General features: G+C 40.0%; 1 protein-coding gene across 1 annotated transcript in view; it reads right to left on the reverse strand.

The window, feature by feature from the left end:
• Positions 1-236: 236 nt before the first annotated feature.
• Positions 237-22,077, reverse strand: part of PMP (putative type 1 membrane protein) — a 179,342-nt gene continuing 157,501 nt past the window's right edge. The window contains exons 4-12 of the mRNA XM_089453908.1: positions 4,424-4,519; positions 4,225-4,303; positions 4,021-4,119; positions 3,813-3,898; positions 3,606-3,710; positions 3,325-3,459; positions 1,300-1,405; positions 957-1,165; positions 237-783 (exon numbers count right to left, since the gene is read on the reverse strand). Of these exons, the coding sequence (XP_089310034.1) occupies positions 715-783; positions 957-1,165; positions 1,300-1,405; positions 3,325-3,459; positions 3,606-3,710; positions 3,813-3,898; positions 4,021-4,119; positions 4,225-4,303; positions 4,424-4,519 (984 nt within the window). The 3' untranslated portion in view covers positions 237-714. The remainder of the gene's footprint in view (positions 784-956; positions 1,166-1,299; positions 1,406-3,324; positions 3,460-3,605; positions 3,711-3,812; positions 3,899-4,020; positions 4,120-4,224; positions 4,304-4,423; positions 4,520-22,077) is intronic.

Genomic DNA, 22,077 nt, shown 5'->3' on the forward strand with positions numbered 1-22,077 from the left:
GATAAAACCACGCACATGCCTCCTATATATGACATGAAAGATAAAAAGATGGCCAGAAATCTAAGTTGTCATTTTCCAAACAGATTATTCAACATCCTGCCGTGAAGTCAAATTAGACTGCTATGCAAATTATCGAGCCTTTCAAGTACTCTTGAATCTTAATTACTTTAAAATAAGCGTTAGAGCCTGTGCGTAAAGACGAACTAAATTCTGATGTAAATGTAGGCCATGGCGGATCGTTGGTAATCATGTCTTCCTGTACATGTATCAATTGCTTGTAAAAAGTTTACAAGAGAAAACACCAATCTATTCTGAACAAACCGATGATATCCTATCCATTAAGAATGTAGAAGGAGGAGCAAACAAATATTGTGTGAAGTATTGATTGTTGACAGAAGCTTCGTGGCAAATGATTATTAGCTCCCTAGGTGGAAAAAAAATACTGGAGTTATCATAAGCCTCGATGTCCTTTGGCAGAAATTTCTTTACAACAGTCGAAGCTAAAAATCCACCCAACGAGATATATCTGTCCCAGTCATTTAATGTGTCACTACCCTTACAGTCCCAAATTACAGATAAATAATTGAAGGAACTTAGAGTTCAAAGCCAACGACATAGTGCCAGACAACAACGGCACGTTTCTCAAACAGACCGAATCTGAGTCACTTTCTGCAGTCCAAGAATAGCAGATACAGCATGCAAGTTATCACAGCCTTAATCCAGTTTGACATTGGAATACAAAAGTGTATCCCGAGTGAGAGGCATGTTGAAAAGATAGTGAACCTGTTACAAAAAACAGTTTCAATCAGTACCCCCATAGCAATACATGCATGCTACATCCTTTCGCACGTCACCAAATAAGATGGCCGTTAAATTATGGGGTAAAAATGCCTTTCCTAAATGTGAATTTGTATGTAAACCAAAAAACTCCTGCATTACAATAATCATAAATTTACCCCCATAAGTGTTGCTATGAGTAGAATAATCGCAGTAGACCATGCCAAGGCTCTCCTTGTGAGTTTCACTTCTGCACTTGTAGAATTTGGTGCAGCTGGAAATTTCTCAGCTAACCATCGTGATGTTCTTGAAGACAATTTGACATCAAACATTCCTTCGGAAGCCGGAACTGAATTATCATTCATCACAACAACTCCTACAAATTGGCCTGCCACATTGACCACCTATATAGCATTAGATATTGACAGATTTGTAGAATGAATGAGAATGGAGATATATGGATCTTCAAATGCAATTCAATGGTCAGTAGCACTTGCTCACAAAAAGCCAGAGAGGACTGACCACCATATGATAATTGCAATGAATCGAGAAGCTTTGCTGCCACATTTAGGAAGAGCTCTAGTCCTTCACGAGAAATGCCATCCTGACCATAATGTTCCCGCAAAGCCTGCATCAGATTTCGTTTAAGACAAAACTATTCAGATATATAATATTTCAAACTTATAGTGGTAACACTGACACATACATTTCACGAGTTAAAAGTTTTCTGGTTGACCTGTACTAAGCAAGCAGGCAGATCCTTTGGGATTTTCTTATGTCTCACTACTAGAGAAGAGAAGCCAGCATTATGCATGGGTGATTGGTCCTTTACAACAGTTTACAGGTAAAGGATCAACTGCATCACATCAGTCTTACAAATGGATGCTGTGTGGTTTGCCACAAATTAAAACAGTTAAGCATGTTATGCGGAAATGCATAGTCACCAGGATTTTGGGCCTGGATTGTTGCTTAGTTCAATGTTCTCTTTGTTTCTTCTCTTCATTGTAAAGGAGTCGTTTTGAGGGGCAACTTGATGGTTCAACAGGTAGGCAGGATGTCGGACATGATCAAATAGACAGGCATCTCATGCTCACAAAAATGGTCTCAACTCTTGTAACCAACTTTTCATGAGGTGAATACTTCATTCAATGTAGGAGATCTTTCTCTTATATCAGATCTGGTCTATGTTGCAGGAAACGTAGGGCAAGGGGGCGTTTCCATATGGAAACGGGTACGAAACGCTGAAACGCATATGGTACGGCCCTGAAACGCGTTTCAGGCCACACTGCCACGTTTCACTTTCGTGACAAGTACGGCCTGAAACGCGTTTCAGGGCCGTACGACTCACGTTTCAGTGTTTTACTTGTGTTTTTTTTTTTTTATAATTTGTTTTTTAATTTATTTTTAGGTTATCCTAGTGACTTCTAGTTGCTTCTAGATCCTGTCTAAAGTTATAAAAGTGAACTTTTGCCCTAGTGTTGATATGCAATTCATGGTAATGTTAAATTCTTAAAGTAAAAGTGATATTCTCCTTTATTTTTCATTTTCATCCTTTTATTTTCTTAAAGTAAAAGTGATATTCTCCTTTATTTCTCATTTTCATCCTTTTATTTAAATTTTTAACATTACCATGAAATGACTCAGGATGTTTGAGAGTGGTTTCGCCCTCATTGGATTTCATATGAAAAAAGTAAAATTTTAGATTTCACTCAAAATCCAGCAGACTTATCTATTTTTCAGGGCTTCAGGATTGGAGGGATTGCAATGTTTCCATTGGATTTTATCATGTACTAGGGTATGGAACTTGTATTTAATCAAGAGAACCAAGCCCTCTATGCAAGGGAGACTCTCAATAATGAAGAGCATGTAGGGTACTAGGGTATGAAACTTGTATTTAATCAAGAGCACTAAGGTCGTTCGACTATGTAGGAGAAGACTCCCAATCAAGCACGAGACAAGAAATTAGAAATTTCTCGTGGCTGATTTTGGATATTTCTATTTTTATTATGTGATCATTCATGAGTAAATGTGATGTAAATTTAGAGACTTATAGTTTGTGCATTGACAATTGACAATTTTATCATAATGTAATAAATTAGAATGTATCATATATGCTTTATGATTGCACATATTTCTTAAATGTCCTAATATATATATATATATATATATATACGCGTTTCCCCGTTTCCAAAATTTGGGGAGGTCGCGTTTCGTATCGGTTCCCGTTTCGGAAACTCGTACCCGTTTCCCCGTTTTGTGCAACCTAGGATCTGGTTATACAGATCTCAGCCACAAATGCCTTCTTTAAGACAGATATTGATAACTTTCAAATTGGAGCCAAAGCAGGCATGCTACCGTTCGTCATATAGGAAGGGCATCTAGTGTGACTACCCTCTGGCTCCATGATGTACATCTATATATTGATTTATGATTAAAATTGGAATATACAATGCAAACTCCAAAAACGAAAAACTAAAAAAAAATGAGACCCTACAAATCCAAAACTTCAGTAAACTTATCTACCACAGAAGTGTAATATCTCAGTACCTGAACACCGACAAAAGAACCCATTAAAAGCATTGCAGGATCCGCGGAGCCCTCTGCAAGGTCATGCATAGAAACTACCCCTCTAATGTTCCGTCGCAGAGAAACAAGCTCCTTTGCAAATATTTGATCTGCTCTCTATTGAACATATCAATCAACACAAATCTCTTAGTACAATAAAAATAAGCAACATGAACCTTTTTCCTCTCCCTATGGATTTTGTTTTTATTTTCCAAGTTCTGATTTTAATAATGTAATGGAGTAGAGATGAAATTAATGCTGACCTTTAAAAGATCCAAATTCAGAAGGGATCCCTTAGATAAAGGAATACTAAACTTCCCTTGCAAAAGCTGTTCTTCTGCAGTGTAGGATCCTCCTAGCCAAGAGGCCTGTATAAAATATTCTTGTATCAGGACATGACTGGATCAAGAAATCATAGAGACATTACAGTTAAAAGATAAGATATCTAATACCTCGTTAAACATACTTACAAGATCCACAAGTTCTTGTTCAATGCAATGGGTGTCACATTCATCACCTGAGGCTTCATTCAAAGACTCAAGCATAACGTCATCCTCTACAGTGAGAAATGACAAAATGTGTCAGATCAAGCATCAGGTACTAGTTGCAACACTCTAGGTGGTTCACAACAGGAAAAATGAAACAGTTTTTACTGAAAAATCATGACTGTATTCAAACCAGGAAGTTCAACAGCTGTTTGACTAGATTCAGCAACTAGCTGCCGGTAGTTGTATGCCCCTAGTCCAAGCTTTGGAAGGTCTAGCTCACTCAACAGTTCTGTGCCATCCAAACAAGAAAATTTTAAGCTTGGCACTGTCAACATTGTTTTAATTTCATCTCAGAACAGCTACCCAATTTCTGTTCAAGAGAAATGTTCCCAACCTTGATCAATTCCTCTGGCTTCCAACATTAAAACACAACGTGGTCGATCAAATGGATTTGGTAAAAGAAGCCCATCTAGCTGAGAAAAAACAAATACATCAACCAGAAAATACATTCAATGCAAGATAATTGTACTGTAAGTTAATAACACTTATTCAAACTTCAAATGCATAAAATTCATTGACACTGCTAAGAGAACCTTAGAAGATGATACTGAAGGATGTGGAGACGACGGTGCAAAACCAAGCAGCACTGACACAGTTGACGCAACATCTGACTGAGTCATAGAAATCTCCTGTAAAATGAACATTAAGATACATAAAAGGCATGCTTAAAATGGTTTAAGTAAACTAAAAGAGCTAATGAAAGCCAGAAGAAAGAAATCCAGAGAATTAAAATGGAAAAAAAGAGCTGGAACACAAACATTAGATGATAAATATTTGGTATCATCAAAGTTTTTCAAGTACATATACCACAACCCAGAAGTATGCCAAAAGGGTGGAGTTCCAAGAAGTACCCATTTACAGTAGCATACAAACTTATAAAGAGGTAACGTGGACTCCTGATTCAGTATTTATTAATATGAGTTACCATAATGCATTGCAAAATTATTTCAAGACTCAATATCCAAAGTGAGATGTCACTTATTCGAATACCCACTCATCCTCATAGGCAAGCATAGTTATTTATCTCTTCAATTGGATTCTTTCTTTAACTGAACCATTACTATTGGGATCAATATATTCATCATAAAGTTATGATCTTTCAATTTTGAAGGATATGTCAAGAGGATGCAATTAAGTGACCTCAACCAAGTTCTTCAATCTTCCTCTAGAAATTATCAGCTTTGCTCACATATTAAGATTTCTCTGCTCTCTTAGGTCCCAGGAATGCATGTTTTGCTTTATATCTAAATAACACGGCATTCCTACAATGTTGATATGTAGTAGCTTTTACTCTGATGTTATTTTGTTATTTCTTTTCAAAGCTATAATTGAACTCTGCATCTTACGACAATATTTCTGTAAAGCTTCAATCAAGCCTATATTTCTGTAACAGAATTCCAAATATACAATAGAGTCTAGACCTAAGTCACAAGACATGATGATAAGGGACACACAGGATAAGTAAAAACGGGTGTCCAACACAACACACAGTGACCGGGAAACAGGACATGGAGAACACAGTTTATATATATATGCAAAAATGAGATCTAGACATAAAGATTCAAATTTTGTTAGAAACAACATTTACATGATACAAATTCAATCATACAACTAATTACTACTTACTAGTACTCCAATGATGATCAGATGACAAACACAAAAGAAATTAAAACCATTAACTGCAGTTTTCTCATTAAGTCACCAAGTTTAAAATGTATTACATAGATATCAAGTCACTGCTACTATAGGTGGGAATGCCAATGGCACAAATACAAAATAGGGTAGATACTAGAACTGTAGATGGAAGAATCCCATAGCTTGTAACTATTAATAGTTCTCCTCCAAGTTAGAATTGTCAAAATCAGCACCATTACCACTGCACTCTCCTCCATCCTCCTCTTCTTCAGCCAATCCAATCTGTGCATCTGCTCGTGTGGAGGGCGACCCCTCAAGAAAATCACCATCATCAAAAGTCATAGTTCTAGAAGTGGATCATTAAGATCCATGTTGGTTAATGCCAACTCAACCTTGTTGTCCAAACCCATTTAATCAAGAAACACATCCCACATCTTTGTCTTTCCCATCAACCACTCTTCCCTCTGCCCATAATAAAACGAAGGTGGGTGTGCACATACACCATTGTCTTTGCCCTGGACTACTCAAGCCTGCTCTTCTTCAAATTATACAAATTCCCATATGCACCCCATTTCCTCTCACAGCAAGAGGATGAAGTAACCTGAGAGAGGAGCCCCATGGCTAATGGCTGTAGGAAAGACAACCAATTTGGTTGACAAATCCACCTACCAAGCACTTGAAATCCCTTCAAATTTGCAATAAACCTTTCAATTGCGCACTAACACATCTTAGAGAAGCAGCCCCCTGTGAAAAAATGATGGGTGGATCACTTTTTTAGTGACTTGTGGACCCTTGATTGTATGACACATGTCCTAAAATCAGGACACAATTAGGGCATGCATCCTGCAAACACATGTTGGCACATGTCCTGTGCATGAATCCTATTGGCATTATGCTGATATCTAGGGAAGCTTAACCATTAACGGTTTATGTCATTGTGGCATGTGATCTTGTGAGGTATTAATGAAGCCCTCTTTGTGTGGCATTGTGGTGCACAATTGTTCCACGAGACGGGGATGAAGCGGGTACGTTTTTGAGAAGTGAAGTGTTGGAAGCCTCATTTTCCAAAAATCTCAGGAAGTAAAGCATCCCAGAAGTGTCTAAGATCTATATATGTGTGTGCGTGTGTTGCATTTGTATTAAAAAAAAAACATCAAGAATGCCAATTAGTTACAGAATACATGAAAATATGCATATTTGTACATAAAGCAAGATAGAAATGGCATCAATAGTACATTAATGATTAATTATTCAAGCATCAACCATCTAGATTCTAGCAATTACAAACAAACATCAAATTTTAAGCATATAAAAGAAAGTAGACCATTAAAACATTGAAATAGCTTATCTAGAAACTATCAACATGACCAAATAGTAATGTTTACAAAATAGGCTATCTGGATACTGAAGTAAGAAGATTGAGAAACCAAAATTCATAAAACTAAAGTCTAATCTATCATCTATAGTCTATGACAAATAAAGTAGTGAATCTATCTACTAATCTATCCTCCTAAGTTGCATGATACAAGGAAGGGGCTTGTGTTTCTAAAATGGAAATGCATTGGAAACATGAACCCAAAAATTCAGAAACAAGGAATCATGATATATATATATAGCACATTATATTGAAATTTGGAAAGAAATCATTGTAAGTCCAAATTCATAAAACTGAAGTCTAATCTATCATCTATAGTCTGACAAATAAAGTAGTGAATCTATCTACTAATCTCTCCTCCTAAGTTGCATGATACAAGGAAAGGGCGTGTGTTTCTAAAACGGAAATGCATTGGAAACATGAACACAAAAATTCAGAAACAATAAATCATGATATATATATATATATGTATATATATATATATATATTGAAATTTGGAAAGAAATCATTATGAAAAAATGAGCAAGAACATTCAAACGACAATTAATGTTCCACCATCACTTATATTGAGATCCTCGTCATTAGTATCACCCTTTGCCTCTACCTCAATCCTTTAGGGACATCAGTCAACACCACCCAATTTTAGTGAAACTACCTAATCCAAGCTTAAAACATGCTACGAAAATCCTAGCATGCCTGATCAATGATTTTGGTTCGAGTAAAGGGTAAAATTTTGCTAAGGCCATGACAAAGGAGTCCAACAAGCAATATCACTAACATCGAGGTACATAAAGGGCTTGGTGCTCTTGATTAACTACCAATTCCATATCCTCATACATGATAGAATCTAATGAAAATGCTACAATCCTAATCCTAAAATTTTGAAAACTAGTAAGTCTGTTGAAGTTTGAATAGGATATGAAATTCTACTTTCTCCATATGAAGTCTGTTGGTATCATCCTAAGACCCTTTTTCCTTCCCAGAAACACATCATTTATCCATACATTTTCATCATTTGTCCCTCAAAATCCTTGAATATTGATTATTAATTGTTCTATAGTTATTAAATTGCATAAGAATTAATTTAGGGGTTTTATGTTCCAGAATTAGAGGTTTTTGATGACATGACTACAGGAAGTACCCACAACCTGTAATGAGTTTACCGTTTGACATGTGGCGCAGCGGATGAGCGAGAACGAAAAGCATGGGCGAAAAGTGGAATGTCCAAGGATGGACAAACACCTATCTTCCATCCAAATCGAGCCTCCTATGCATGCGGTCAACTTCAGTCAAAGCAGGGTACTCTGGCGCATAAAAGCAGCAACAGCATCATTCTATTTTCATTTTGATTTTTGTTCTTTTTGAAACTTATGGTATGGAAACATTTTGCAAAAGCTATGTAATAAACGCGGCAACAGCACTATGTACATTCACTGCATCGATGACATGGCTGTATGTACGCATGTGTAAATACAGTTAGTTCAATGTTTTGAAGGTTAATCAGTTGTTGAAACATTTGCTCGGAACAGAGTTTTAGTTAATACACAGAACCCTTTACAGTCACCACGTGTGTTTACTCTTTTGCATTGGTTGATTGCTGAACGGTGGTAGTCAGTATACCCTTAGGCGCGGACGGGCCCTGCGTTCTTCGTTTGGTATACTGCTCTTCGTTTTGTTACATTTCAGTTTATATATATATATGCACAGCGTTGTATTAGATTCGATTGATATGTTTGCACAGCGTTGTATTGGATTCGATTTATGTATCACACAGGTTGCATCATAGTTTCGATTTACATAACTGTTGATTCACATAGCACACGGGTTGCAGTCATATAAGCTTTCGATTCCTTTATGTTTTGAGTTTCATTACATGTATATGGTGTGCGCATCCGAAGGGTTTATTGTTATGTTGAATGGTCAGCACTAGGATCTGGAACGAGAATCTTGTAAGGGATTTGGTCCTTGTGTGATTTACAGATGCATGCTCATAAACTCTGCCTCATTTCACAGTCTATTCATGTTCTTTTTATATAGTTTCATAGTGTAAATATCTTGCATGCTGTGTGTGTTTACTAAGCAAAGGTTTTCTGAGTGATACCTCTGTAAGGAGGTTAGAATCATTGCCACAGTCATACACAGGACTTAGATTCTTGGGTTGCTTTGATAGATGCATTTCATAACCAGCATTGTAGTCAAGTACATCAGTAGGGTAATCTAGGTGTGTGAAGGATAGGCTGCATATCACGGTCTTCCGTAAAGAAGCCTTGCAATTTACCTCACAATCACCTGGGCGGTAATTCTTTATGTCTATATATTTTAGACCACGCCTCTAAGCTTACGCACCTCGGTCGATATTAAATATAGAGTCCAGTCTAGCACCCTAGCTGGAACCACTACAAAGTCTGATGAGGTTGGAAACACTCTCAAACACCCTAAAACAATTAATGGTAATGATGAAATTTTAAGTAAATGTTCAATTTCTTTTACTTTAAGAAATTAACTTATCTAAGAGTGAACCCTCTTTTAAAGAAAAATGTTCGGTCTTATAGGTTTCTAGAAGTCTCATTAATTCATAATTAACCTCTCATTGGGCATAAAAACCAAAAATGTGGGTCCCAACAATTAAATCAAGGCGAAATTAGACAAATTTAATTTCAAAACACATTGAACAAATGTTGAAACGTGTTTCATATGAATTGTGGGAAATGCGTTTCATACAAACTGAAATGTGTTCCAATGGTGTTTTAGAGTTCCAATACATAAATGTGGCTTATATGTGCAAGGAGGGGGCACACATTTCTTGCAACATAGCACTCGTTACACCGTCACGACTATTGTGTGGGCCTCTATGTGGTGGTAGTGACGTAGACAACTAAATATGAAGCCCTTATTGTTGTTGCTGAAATCTTGGACATGGGTGTTGGGAAATCTAGGGCAGCTAGATAAGTGATTTCTCTTACTTTGATAATTGCTTGCGATGTATTTTTCTTAACTTAATTAGCTTCTTCTTTCACTTGATTAATTTTAGTGTTCTTTTCATCAAACAGCGACCAAACCATAAAGAACAATGAGACAAGAGGATACAAGATATAGGCAATCAGCCAGGGCCAAAACCTCTCCAATTGAGAGGAAAACCCACAAGAATTCTTCTCTTCTTATAGAAATCCAATTGATGAATTCCAAGACCTATGACCCTTGACCAAGACCCCTCCAAGACCTAGTCAAACTTCTCAGGATGAGCTTCTCTTCCACAAAGTCAATGATAGTCAAACTAGCCTCCCAACATCTAGTTGCTTCCTTTTCGACCTCAATTTCAGATGTCCACTTTTGACTGTGATTTTCAGCCCCTCCTGCAGTAACCCTAGCTCACACATGTGACAGAAGTATGGTGAAGACTGTCTCTTATCTTCTTCCCTTGGGCAGCAAATCTTTCTTAAACAATTCGGCTTGAATATCAATGCTTCTTTAACCCTTCATGTGGCTCCTTGATCTGACTGTAACTCGGTCTTGCTGTAGGTGAAATGATGCCCTAATTACAGGCCGCACGTGTGAGATATTTACCCAAAACAGTCCTCAAGAAATCCGACTTTTCCTTCATTCTATCTTCTTCCTTCTTCGCTAGATCTTCTAGTGATTATTGTGCTTCAGATCAAACTCTTGTTGTGTGCTTTTTTTATTCTCTTCAAAGTGGTCGACTAGTCTCATATATATATAGGCTTCTTGTCCACCTTATAGGCTGACTTGTCACTTGGAAAGGCAAACTTGCCTTGGAGTATTATGACAAGGTCTTGGAGGGACTTTGACACTATTTTAGACTCAAATAAATTTTCTTTACAATATGTAACACGCCCAAATGGGTCTTTCATACATGACAATGAGTCAATTGACTTGTAGACTTAATGAGAATCCCTAGAAGCACTCAATGGGTGCTTGACCTAAAAATAAATTTCTCTTGAGCATGAAACCCATGCTTCAAGAATAACACTAATAAATTTATTTTTTTCTCATTACATAAATACATAAAATCATGATTACATGTGTCATTATGAAGACCGAACCTAGTTACATCTTTCAACACTCCCTCTTAACTAGGAAGGTATTCATAATTCATACAAGGTACTTGGACATTCTCAATATGAAGAATTCTCATAAGAAGGGTTGGATTGGTAAGCCATCTCTTTGCATCATACCAATCAGCATTGTCACATAGCAAGGCCTTGACTAACAGCTCTATCTCTCCACAAGATCAAAGCACAATGTTGGCGATACCAATGACTGATAGACACCATCATCATTGTCTCTCAAGGCACATACCCCACCCGAGTGTTCACAGGGTATGTCCTTCTAGGACAATTCCTATCTTGGAATAACACATCCTCAAGGAATTTCCTCTTCGACTACTCTTATCTTGGATGCCCTACCTCATCCTCAAAGAGTATCAAATGTCAGATGCTTACCCAATCCTCCATTCTTTCTTCACGAAGTGAAGACAAGAATGATGTGTCTATCTCTCCCTCTCAACTAGGGAAGATATGCTCATTCCTATAAAGGAATTTACCCAAGCTCCCACTTATCCAGGGACCTGTCCAAGCTCCCTCTTAACTAGGGACTTGTTTCCAGTAGTTTTCTGCTCTTTGGTGGAGATCATGGTACCTTCAGCTGCTTGTAGAACTCCTTCCTTCGATGTCATTGATTTCATCTTCATCATTATGGAGCCTTCATCTTCTTTTTCTTCTTCGTAGGGCATCGACCATCCATCACTTTCCTTCACGAACCATATCAATCATGCCATCCTTCTCTTCATTGGAAAGTGATCTTCAAGTCCACATCTTGCTTTCCTTCATACTGCTACCTCTTCGAAGTCATGTTTCCTTTAGGATCTTTCATCCAATCACATGAGTGCTTAGTTGTAGCCTTGTAGGTGACATCTACAACTCTCTTTCAATAGCCCTATATCAACCCATCTAGATGTTGTTCAAAAATAAAAAATGAACATCAAATCAAAGTTACCTTTTTGTGATGGCGTTTCATCGTGACATTTGCTTGCTTGCAACATCAACATCCTGCACACTCATAAACACGTCTCCAAGGCTTCTAATGTCAGGGGTCTTCTTTCTTTACATACCTTATCAGGATCTTCTTTGCTATGGAGATGTCATGATCAATTCTTCTAGTCATCTGATGTTGATTTCCTTTTTCCCATGTGATCATAGTTGCATCTTCATGATCTCTTATTTGTTCACGTATTGTTTCCCCAAGAACTTTCACCCAAGGTTCCTTCATTTTTGCCAACTACCTCACATTCCCTATGAGGACATATTATGTTGATTTCATCTTGTCAATATGTGAACCATGCCTTCATGCATCTTTTCAAAGGAAGAGATCTCTTTTCTTTGATCATGCTCATGAGGTAGAGCATTTACCCATGTTCTCTGCAACTATATGATGACATGACTTAATCTATCAAATGCATACATACCTCTTTTCTTCTTTTGGTCATCTAGACTTCCTTCGGTAGCTTCCTTGCCTTGAAAATACCTCACCAATGCTGCACTCTTATGTTATCATACCATCATCCTTCTAAACAAAGGATCCCACACAAGGTGGAACGTAGACCATCAATGAGACACTTGCTTTTGCCATGAGAGTTGAACCTTCTAATGAAGATTCCAACGGAGGATCTTAATTATCTTCATTCTGCAAATGCTCCTTTCTAATGATGATTTACCTATTACCATGCTAGATGACTTTCTCCATGTGTGTTAATCATGCTTTTAGTGAGGTTACCAAGAGCTACCTCCCTTATATGATGACTACTACATCCATGTAGAATTCTACTTTAGCTATTCTTTCAAGCTTCTCTAATGATGGCATGGGCTCTTGCTTCAATTGTATGCTTCTAATATGATGCCATCTTCTACTAAGATGCATCTAGTCATAATGCTTCTCATCTTTGACTGTCACTGTAGAGGTCTTTTCACCTCCTATTTCTCCTCATTATGCATCGAAGAAACCCTAATGGTGAAGATCTATCCCTTTGGTTTTCTTCTCATCAAGTTCTTCCACTTCTTTTGTGATATGGGCTTCAATTCGTTCTTTCCTTTTCTTGTTGTCCTTCTTGAGTTTCGAATAATCTTTCTTGAAGTGCCCATATTCCTGACAGCCATAGCATTGAATCTTTGACATAATTCTTTTTTTTTTTTCTGAGGACCAAGCTTTCCAAACTGTCCTTTTCTCTTATAGCCATGGCAGCAAATGCTTAAACTTGTTCATTTGATCCCACATCACTTTTTGCCTTCAACCTAGTTTCTCCAATCTTACACAATGACCAAAGTTTATTGAATGGGGTGGCTTCCTTCTTTCCATAGATGCTTGATACAAAGTTGCCCCATTCCTCTGGTAGTGCATTGAGCACAACTGTGGTCATCTCTTTATCGGACATTATAATCCAGGTGGATATTGGTGGCCACCCGCTAATTCCACCTGGATCCCCTCTAGTGCTTCTTTTAGTTTTTTCAGTTTCCTTAATTATAGCACAGTTTACTATTTTTAGCAATTTTTCGGGTCCTAAACTTCCGGAGCAGTTTTGAGGCCCTGAACGACGTTTTTTGGGAAATCTACAGCGAGTGATTTTTTAACAAAAAAATCGTCTTTTCTGTCGTAGTCCTAGGAGAGATCTTTCCCGGGATATCATGCGCGTCAAACGGAGATAATACGACCAATTCGTGACCCCGGGAAGTTGATGTACCAACTTACGCAAAAATGAGGCCCACAATTTGGCATTTCATCTTCTAGGGTTAGGTTTTGGAATGTGAAGGGTTTTCCACTGTTTCTCAACAATAAATAGGGCTTCGAGCCTCATTGTAACACAGTTCAGAGGCAAGTAGCCACACATCTCTTCTCAGAGATAAGCTACCATCGCCCTAACTGGTTTATTTCCATTTCTGGTTGTAAGCATATTTCAGTATTTTCCATTAATGAAATGAAGTATTATTTCCGCTGCATCTTTGTGTATATGGTTATCTCTATAATTTGTTGCGTTCCTATTTAAGTCCGGATCAGTGGTATCAGAGCAGTCTGCTTTTTCTCTGTTTTTCTTTGCATGTCCCCAACGAGGTCAGGATATAAGGAGTTAGGGCTTGAACTGGTCGAACCTTTGCAAGACCAGCCTCGCAAACCCCGATGGCCTCCCATGGCAGATGAGAAGAAAGACGAGAGAGCAGGAGATCCTATCAAAATCTTGCTCGAAGAAGCCCTCGAGCAACAACGAAACGCAATGATGGACAGCTTTGCCCAAATCCTTCAGCGGCTACCCAAAAGTGACGCATCGGCTTCCAGCAGCTACTCTGGAAACGCCACACCCTTTAAGGTACAAGTTAATTTTGAAATCCCCATATTCGAGGGTCAGATAGATGGAGATGCCGTAGATAAATGGTTAAATCTACTAGAGGGTTATTTTTCTGTTCATGAATTTTCGAGTCAGGAAAAGATTGTTTTCGCTCTTCTCAAAGCAGCCCCCCACGTCAAGGACTGGTGGGAAACCTACTGCGAGCAGAAGGATGAAAGTACAAGCTCACTATTTTCAGCCGCACCCACCTGGAATTCATTCTGGGATGCCATTAAGGAGCAATACTACCCTGTTGGAAGCTATGAGGATGAATACATAAAGTGGACCATGATGTGGCAGGGAAGGGATCAAGATGTGCCGAAGTTCACCAATCTTTTCCATACCCTTCGCACGAAGTTGGGTATCAAGGATTCGGAGCAGCATTTGATACTCAAATACCACGGCTGCCTGCACAAGTACATCCAGGAAGAAATAGAATTCCTGAACATCTCCTCGCTCGGCATAGCATACCGATATGCCGTCAAGATCAAGCAGAAGTTTAAACAAAAGAAGCGAGACTTTGGATCTGCGAATCCAAAGCAAGGGAAAGGTGCCCTTAAACCACAGAACAAAGGACAAAGCCAAGGCGGGGCAGCCCAAGACAACCCGCCAAAGCTACAAGCAAAGAACAGTGCTGCAAAGCCGAAAAAGGACACGGGAAAATGATGTGAGTTCCATAAGAGCTCCACTCACAACACAAGTGAGTGTCGGGCCAAGCAGTCACTGGTGGCTGAGCTAAAGGTTTCAGAATCAGATGCATGTTCCGACTCTGAGTCAGAACTCGACAAGGGGAATGACAAAGGGAAGCAGATCATCGATGCGGATCCCAACGCCACTGTTGCTACTGCCAAGATCCAGAAAAATAAACCCGAAGATCCAGAGGAGGAGGAGCGTCTCTTCCGCTCCCAGATGTGGGTAAGGGGCTCGCCACTACAGTTCATTGTCGATAGCGGGAGCCAAAAGAACCTCATTTCGGCAGAGGTCGTGAAGCGGTTGTGCTTACCGACCACTGCACATCCACAACCGTACACCATTGGGTGGCTGCACCAAGGACGGGATCTTCGCGTGAGCCAACAATGTCGCCTTCCATACAACATCAAGCCCTTCACAGATGAGGTATTGTGTGACATTGCTCCCCTTGAAATTTGTGATGTATTATTAGGACAACCATACTTGTGGAAGCGACATGCTGTGTATGAATCAAGGCCCCGTGCTGCTATTATTACATTGGGAAATCAGTTGTACAGGATACCAGAGGTAGCACCGCCTACTGCCATCTCTTTGATTACTGCAAAACAATGCAGTAAGCTCATTTCCAAAACTGGAAAATTTGTTTTCCTAATGATACGCCCTCAAGGAAAGAAGAAGACGGTGGCCACAGCCTCCAAACAAGGCCCCTCTGCACGACAACTACAGATGGACAAGGTCGTGGAGGAGTACGAGGACATCTTCACCTCCCCCATAGGGGTTCCTCTGCACTGTCAGGTCAAGCACTCCATCGATCTGACGCCGCTACCCAATGGACCAATTTATCGGCGCTCCGTTCTGGAGAACGATGAAATCAAGAGGCAGATTCAGGAGCTGCTGCAGAAAGGCCACATCCGTCCGAGTTCATCGCCTTGCGGGAGCCCAATTGTGTTGGTACAGAAGAAGGATGGGACTTGGAGACTCTGTATTGACTATCGGGCGCTTAACAAGAAAATTGTCTGTAATAGGTACCCGATCCCGCGGATTGATGACCTCCTGGACCAACTAAAGGGGGAAAAATATTTCAGCAAGATCGATCTGAAGTCAGGATATCACCAGGTACCAATCGAACCCTTTGATGTGTGGAAGACTGCCTTCAGAGCCAAGGAGGGCCTTTTTGAATGGTTGGTTATGCCTTTCGGGTTGACGAATGCTCCTACAACCTTCATGAGGCTAATGGATGAAATCTTGCGGCCATTCACCAACTCATTTGTAGTGGTATACTTGGATGACATTCTGATCTTTAGCCAGAGTTGGGAAGAGCACCTCCACCACATCCGACAGGTTCTCTAAACACTGCGGCAACACAAGCTCTGTGCCAATTTGGAGAAATGCACTTTTGGCATGACCCAGGTTCAGTATCTGGGATACATTATTGATGAACAAGGAGTCCATGCAAGATCCAAGTCATTCGGGATTGGCCATCTCCAACTACTCTGACAGAGCTCCGCAACTTTCTAGGTCTTGCCAACTTCTACCGCAGGTTCGTGTTGGGGTTTTCTCATATCACTTGGCCTTTGAGTCAAGTCACCAAGGGAGGAGCGAAAGCAAAATTCTTTTGGTTTGAATCTCAACAGAAGGCATTCATAGATTTGAAAGATCGCCTCTGCACGGCACCAGTGCTCGCGTTACCAAATTTACAACAACCATTTGAGGTCGAGACAGATGCATGTTATTGGGGCAGTCCTTACTCAACACGGACATCCAGTGGCATATCACAGTGAAACACTTTCAGACACAGTCCGGAAGTATCCCACTTATGATAAAGAGATGTATTCCATTGTGCAGGCCTGCCGACAATGGAAGCATTACATTTTGGGGAAGGAAACGGTCATCCACACAGACCACCGACCCCTGCAGTTCATACAGACCCAAGGGAAATTGCAGAATGATCGCCATCAGAAGTGGTCCACATACCTGCAACAGTTCCATTTGAATATCAAGTATAAGAAGGGCAGCACTAATAATGTTGCAAATTGCCTCAGTCGACCACCAATCATGGCGTTAACCACCGTGCTCAACTCTTATGGGCACGAGACTTCTCATTGGCCACTGCTCTACAAAAGCGACCCGGAATTCAGCCACACATACCAGACCCTCTTGGAGGGTCAGCATGTTCCATATTTTCACCTCCAGGACAGCCTGTTATGCCACCTGGGTCACTTTTGTGTTCCTTCAAGCGAGCGTGCCAAGATGATTTGGGAAGCACACTACAGTCAGGCTGTTGGGCATTTTGGGGTCGAAAAAACGATGGCAGTACTGCAGAGGTATTTCTATTGGCCGAATCTTCGACAGGATGTCGGGAAGTACATCAGATCATGCACTGCCTGCGCCATTGCCAAACCAACCATCAAGAAGCAAGGCCTCTATACCCCGTTGCCTACCCCTAGTCGGCCTTGGGAATCCATCTCCATGGATTACATGTCAGGCCTTCCTTCCACTAAGCATGGAAATGACTGTGTTTTTGTGGTCGTCGACAGGTTCTCAAAGATGGCCATTATGGCGGCCTGCAAGAAGAATATCACAGCAAAAGCCACTGCTAAACTCTTCTTTGAATGAGTGTGGGTACACTTTGGGATCCCACAGTCTATCATCTCAGATCGGGACAACAGGTTCCTCAGTACATTTTGGTCCAGTCTCTGGTCGATGCTGGACACCAAACTCACTAAGTCCACAGCCTTCCATCCTCAAACTGATGGCCAGACAGAGGTTGTCAACAGGATGATCGTACACATTCTGCGCATGTACAACTCAAAGCATCCACGCACATGGGACGAGAGCCTCCCCTCTGTTCAGCACAGCTACAACCGAGCTCTCCACAGCTCGACTAGCCACAGCCCCTTTCAAGTGCGCTTGGGATTCCAGCCACTATGTTCCATCGATGTGGCCATGCCATTTGCAGCTACTCACGTAGATTCTGCTCATGTCCAGTCCAAAACAGATAAGGCAAACAACTTCATTGAGCACATCCAACATATTCGCCAGCAGGTCCATGACATTCTGGAGAAATCAAATGCTAAGTACAAGCAATGACATGATCAACATCGGGTGCCACACAAGTTTCAGGTGGGTGACAAAGTCTGGTTGCATTTGCAAAAGGAACGCCTTACCGGAGCCTATCGGAAACTCAGACCACTCCGATATGGTCCTTACACCATTACCAAGGCTGTGGGAGACAATGCATTTGAGCTCAGCATTCCCCCATTCCTTGGCCTGCACCCGGTGTTCAATGTCAACCGCCTTCGGCCATACCTTCCACCATTACTAGACACGTCCGACATTGCAGAACAACTCACACCCACAGAGTTAAATCCAGCTTGCATGGAACAAGCTGCAACTGATCGGATCATGGACACACAAATCAAGCACACTCGCCAGCAGAATATCCAACTGTATCGAGTTGTCAAAGCATGACAACTCCTTCACCAGGGCAAGTGGCTCACCAGGGACCAAGTGCAGCAGAAATTCCCTCATCTCAAGGAGGAACTCAACGCAATGGGGACCATTGCTTCCTAAGGGGAGGAGGAATGATCCAGGTGGATATTGGTGGCCACCCGCTAATTCCACTTGGATCCCCTCTCGTGCTTCTTTCAGTTTTTTCAGTTTCCTTAATTATAGCACAGTTTACTATTTTTAGCAGTTTTTCAGGTCCTAAACTTCCGGAGCCATTTTGAGGCCCTAAACGACGTTTTTTGGGAAATCTACCGCCAGCGATTTTTCTACCAAAAAATCGTCTTTTTCGTCGTATTCCTCGGAGAGATCTTTCCAACGAGCTATCATGCGCGTCAAACGGAGATAATACGACCAATTCGCGACCCCGGGAAGTTGATGTACCAACTTACCCAAAAACGGGGCCCACATTTTGGTGTTTCATCTTCTAGGGTTAGGTTTTGGAATGTGAAGGGTTTTCCATTGTTTCTCAACAATAAATAGGCCTTCGAGCCTCATTGTAACACAGTTCAGAGGCAAGTGGCCACACATCTCTTCTCAAAGATAAGCTACCATCGCCCTAGCTGGTTTATTTCCATTTCTGGTTGTAAGCATATTTCAGTATTTTCCATTAATGAAATGAAGTATTATTTCCGCTGCATCTTTGTGTATATGGTTATCTCTATAATTTGTTGCGTTCCTGTTTAAGTCCGAATCACATTATTTCCCCAACTCTTGCAATTGGTCTTGTATTTCTGACACCCTTAGTATGAGGCTATTCCTTCTTCCTTTGATGTCTTCATCTTGTAGAGCTCGGTTCTTAAAGATATGACTTCTCCAGTGGTGGTTACGGAGAAAAATTCTTCTAACTTCTCGTAGATTTCTTTTGATGTCTCCAATTTTGCAATAGAAGGTATGAGGGGATCCTTGATGGATTCAATAAGGATCCTTTGAGCTCTTATTTCCCCTTTCATATACTTAGCTAGAGCTTGAGCTTCTTCCTTTGGAGGTTTAGTGATTGAACCCTTAACATGTCCAATGATTTCATTTTCTATGAGAATCAAATCTGTCCTCTTCTTCCATGCAAGAAAGTTTGATGACCCAACCAATTTGTTGATTTCCTTGCAAAATGAAGTCAAATTGAGAGATTCAAACATAGATATAAAGATAATTACTTGTCAAGTGAAGATACTCTTTGATGATGAAATCTTCAACTTGATGCCTTTCTTGATGATGATGATAAAAGAAGATGTCTCTTTGATGAAGATGTCTTCCTTCAAGTGTGCTTTGATAGTGATCCTTGACTCAAGAAGAGGGAGATCACTTTGATTCCTTGATGATGATGATAGTGCTTCTTCCTGCTTTCTTTGGATATAGAGACTTCAAGATGCTTCAATGTGTAGTCCTCCTTTGAGAGGAGGAAGGGTCCTTGAGATGATGATTGAGAAATGTATGAGCTTCTCAAGAATGCTTCAAATGTAGAACCCTTATTCGGATGAGCTAGGGTTTTGAGGTCGTCTTCTTATTGTTGCTTCTAGATGGTGTGACCCTTGAATAGTTCTTGATGCTCCTTAGATTGTTTGGCTCTTATGTATCCCTTCTTGATGATTCGATGTCCTCTTCGATGTCTTGACCTTTCTGGATACACCTTTTGATGGTCCTTCTTCAAGTTGCCTTTCCTTGTTTTGTCACCTTAGCTTTGATACCATGTTGAGAAATCTAGGGCAGCTAGATAGGTGATTTCTCTTACTTTGATAACTGCTTGTGATGTGTTTTTTTAACTTAATTAGCTTCTTCTTTCACTTGATTAATTTTAGTGTTATTTTCATCAAACAACAACCAAACCATAAAGAACAATGAGACAAGAGGGCACAAGACATAGGTGATAATCCAAGGCCAAAACCTCTCCAATTGAGAGGAAAACCCACAAGAATTCTTCTCTTCTTATAGAACTTCAATTGACGAATTCCAAGAGCTATGACCCTTGACCAAGACCCCTCCAAAACTAAGTCAAACTTCTCACGGATGAGCTCCTCTTCCACAAAGTCAATGATAGTCAAACTAGACTTCCAACATCTGCTTGCTTCCTTTTCGACCTCAATTTCAGACCTGCACTTTTGATTGTGATTTTTGGCCACTCTTGCAATAACCCTAGCTCACACGTGTGACAAAAGTATGGTGAAGATTGTCTCTTTTCTTCTTTGCTTGGGCAACAGATCTTTCTTAAACAATTTGGCTTAAATATCAATGCTTCTTTAACCCTTCACGCCGCTCCTTGATCTGACTGTAACTCAGTCTTATTGTAGGTGAAATGATGCCCTAATTACAGGTCACACGTGTGAGAGATTTACCCAAAACAATCCTCAAGAAATCTGACTTTTCCTTCGTTCTATCTTCTTCCTTCTTCGCTGGATCTTCTAGTGATTATTGTGCTTCAGATCGAACTCTTGTTGTGTGCTTTTTTGAATTCTCTTCAAAGTGGTCGACTAGCCTCATATATATAAGCTTCTTGTCCAATTTATAGGTCGACTTGTCATTGCCTCTAGGCCGACTTGACACTTGAAAAGGCCAACTTGTCTTAGAGTATTATGACAAGGTCTCGGAGGGATTTTGACACTATTTTAGACTCAAATAAATTTTCTTTACAATATGTAACATGCCCAAATGAGCCTTTCATACATGACAATGACTCAATTGACTTGTAGACTTAATGACAAGCCCTAGAAGCACTCAATGAGTACTTGACCTAAAAATAAATTTCTCTTGAGCATGAAACCCATGCTTCAAGAACAACACCAATAAATTTATTTTTTCTCATTACATCAAATATATAAAATCATGATTACATGTGCCATTATGAAGACCAAACCTAGTTACATATTTCAACAATGGGGACCATGGAACTAGACGGGGGAAGCATCTCAACACAATCATCATCATAATGGATAAGAGCATTCTCCAATTGATCTAAATACAACACTCCATCCTCTAAATTATTTTCCTATGTATTTTTGTCCCAAACCATCAAGTCTATTTGTCTTTGCATCCTCACAGTAATGGAACAACAATCGTAAGTTGTAATGAACATAAACCAAGCTCCCTGCCCAATTTACATTAAACCTATTTCTTTTGAAACTATGGATGAAACTGTAAGTGCTCCAACACCTCTCTACAAAAGAAGTGTTCACCACCTATCAGAGCACCTATATTGCCAAACATTGTAGATGTGGAGTAGCACTACCATGCATGTTTCACCACATTCAAGAGAAGACAAATTCCCTTGATCTTTGACTGCATTATTGGTCCTAAAGGAACTAGTGCAAAGGATGTAGTTGCTCAACTATCTTTGTATGGTGCCACACTCCTCATCAGGGACTAATTTATTTAATGCTTTCATATAACCAACCTAAAACTTTGGATCTTGGTGTGGTTTTCTGTTGGTCCCCCCACCAAGGGCTAGTGATGAAAGCCATGATACATGATAGTATTTAGGTGTAAGAACATATGCACAATGTTATCAAATTCAGGTCAAAACCATCGATTTGACCGGTTAGAGGGAAAAATCGGTTCAGACTAGTGAATCAGAGCGGTTTTTGTCGATTCAGTACCGA

This window comes from Pinus tabuliformis, chromosome 7, assembly GCF_031772625.1.
Source record: "Pinus tabuliformis cultivar Carrire ecotype Pingquan chromosome 7, CPIR1, whole genome shotgun sequence".
NCBI classification, from domain to species: domain Eukaryota; kingdom Viridiplantae; phylum Streptophyta; class Pinopsida; order Pinales; family Pinaceae; genus Pinus; species Pinus tabuliformis.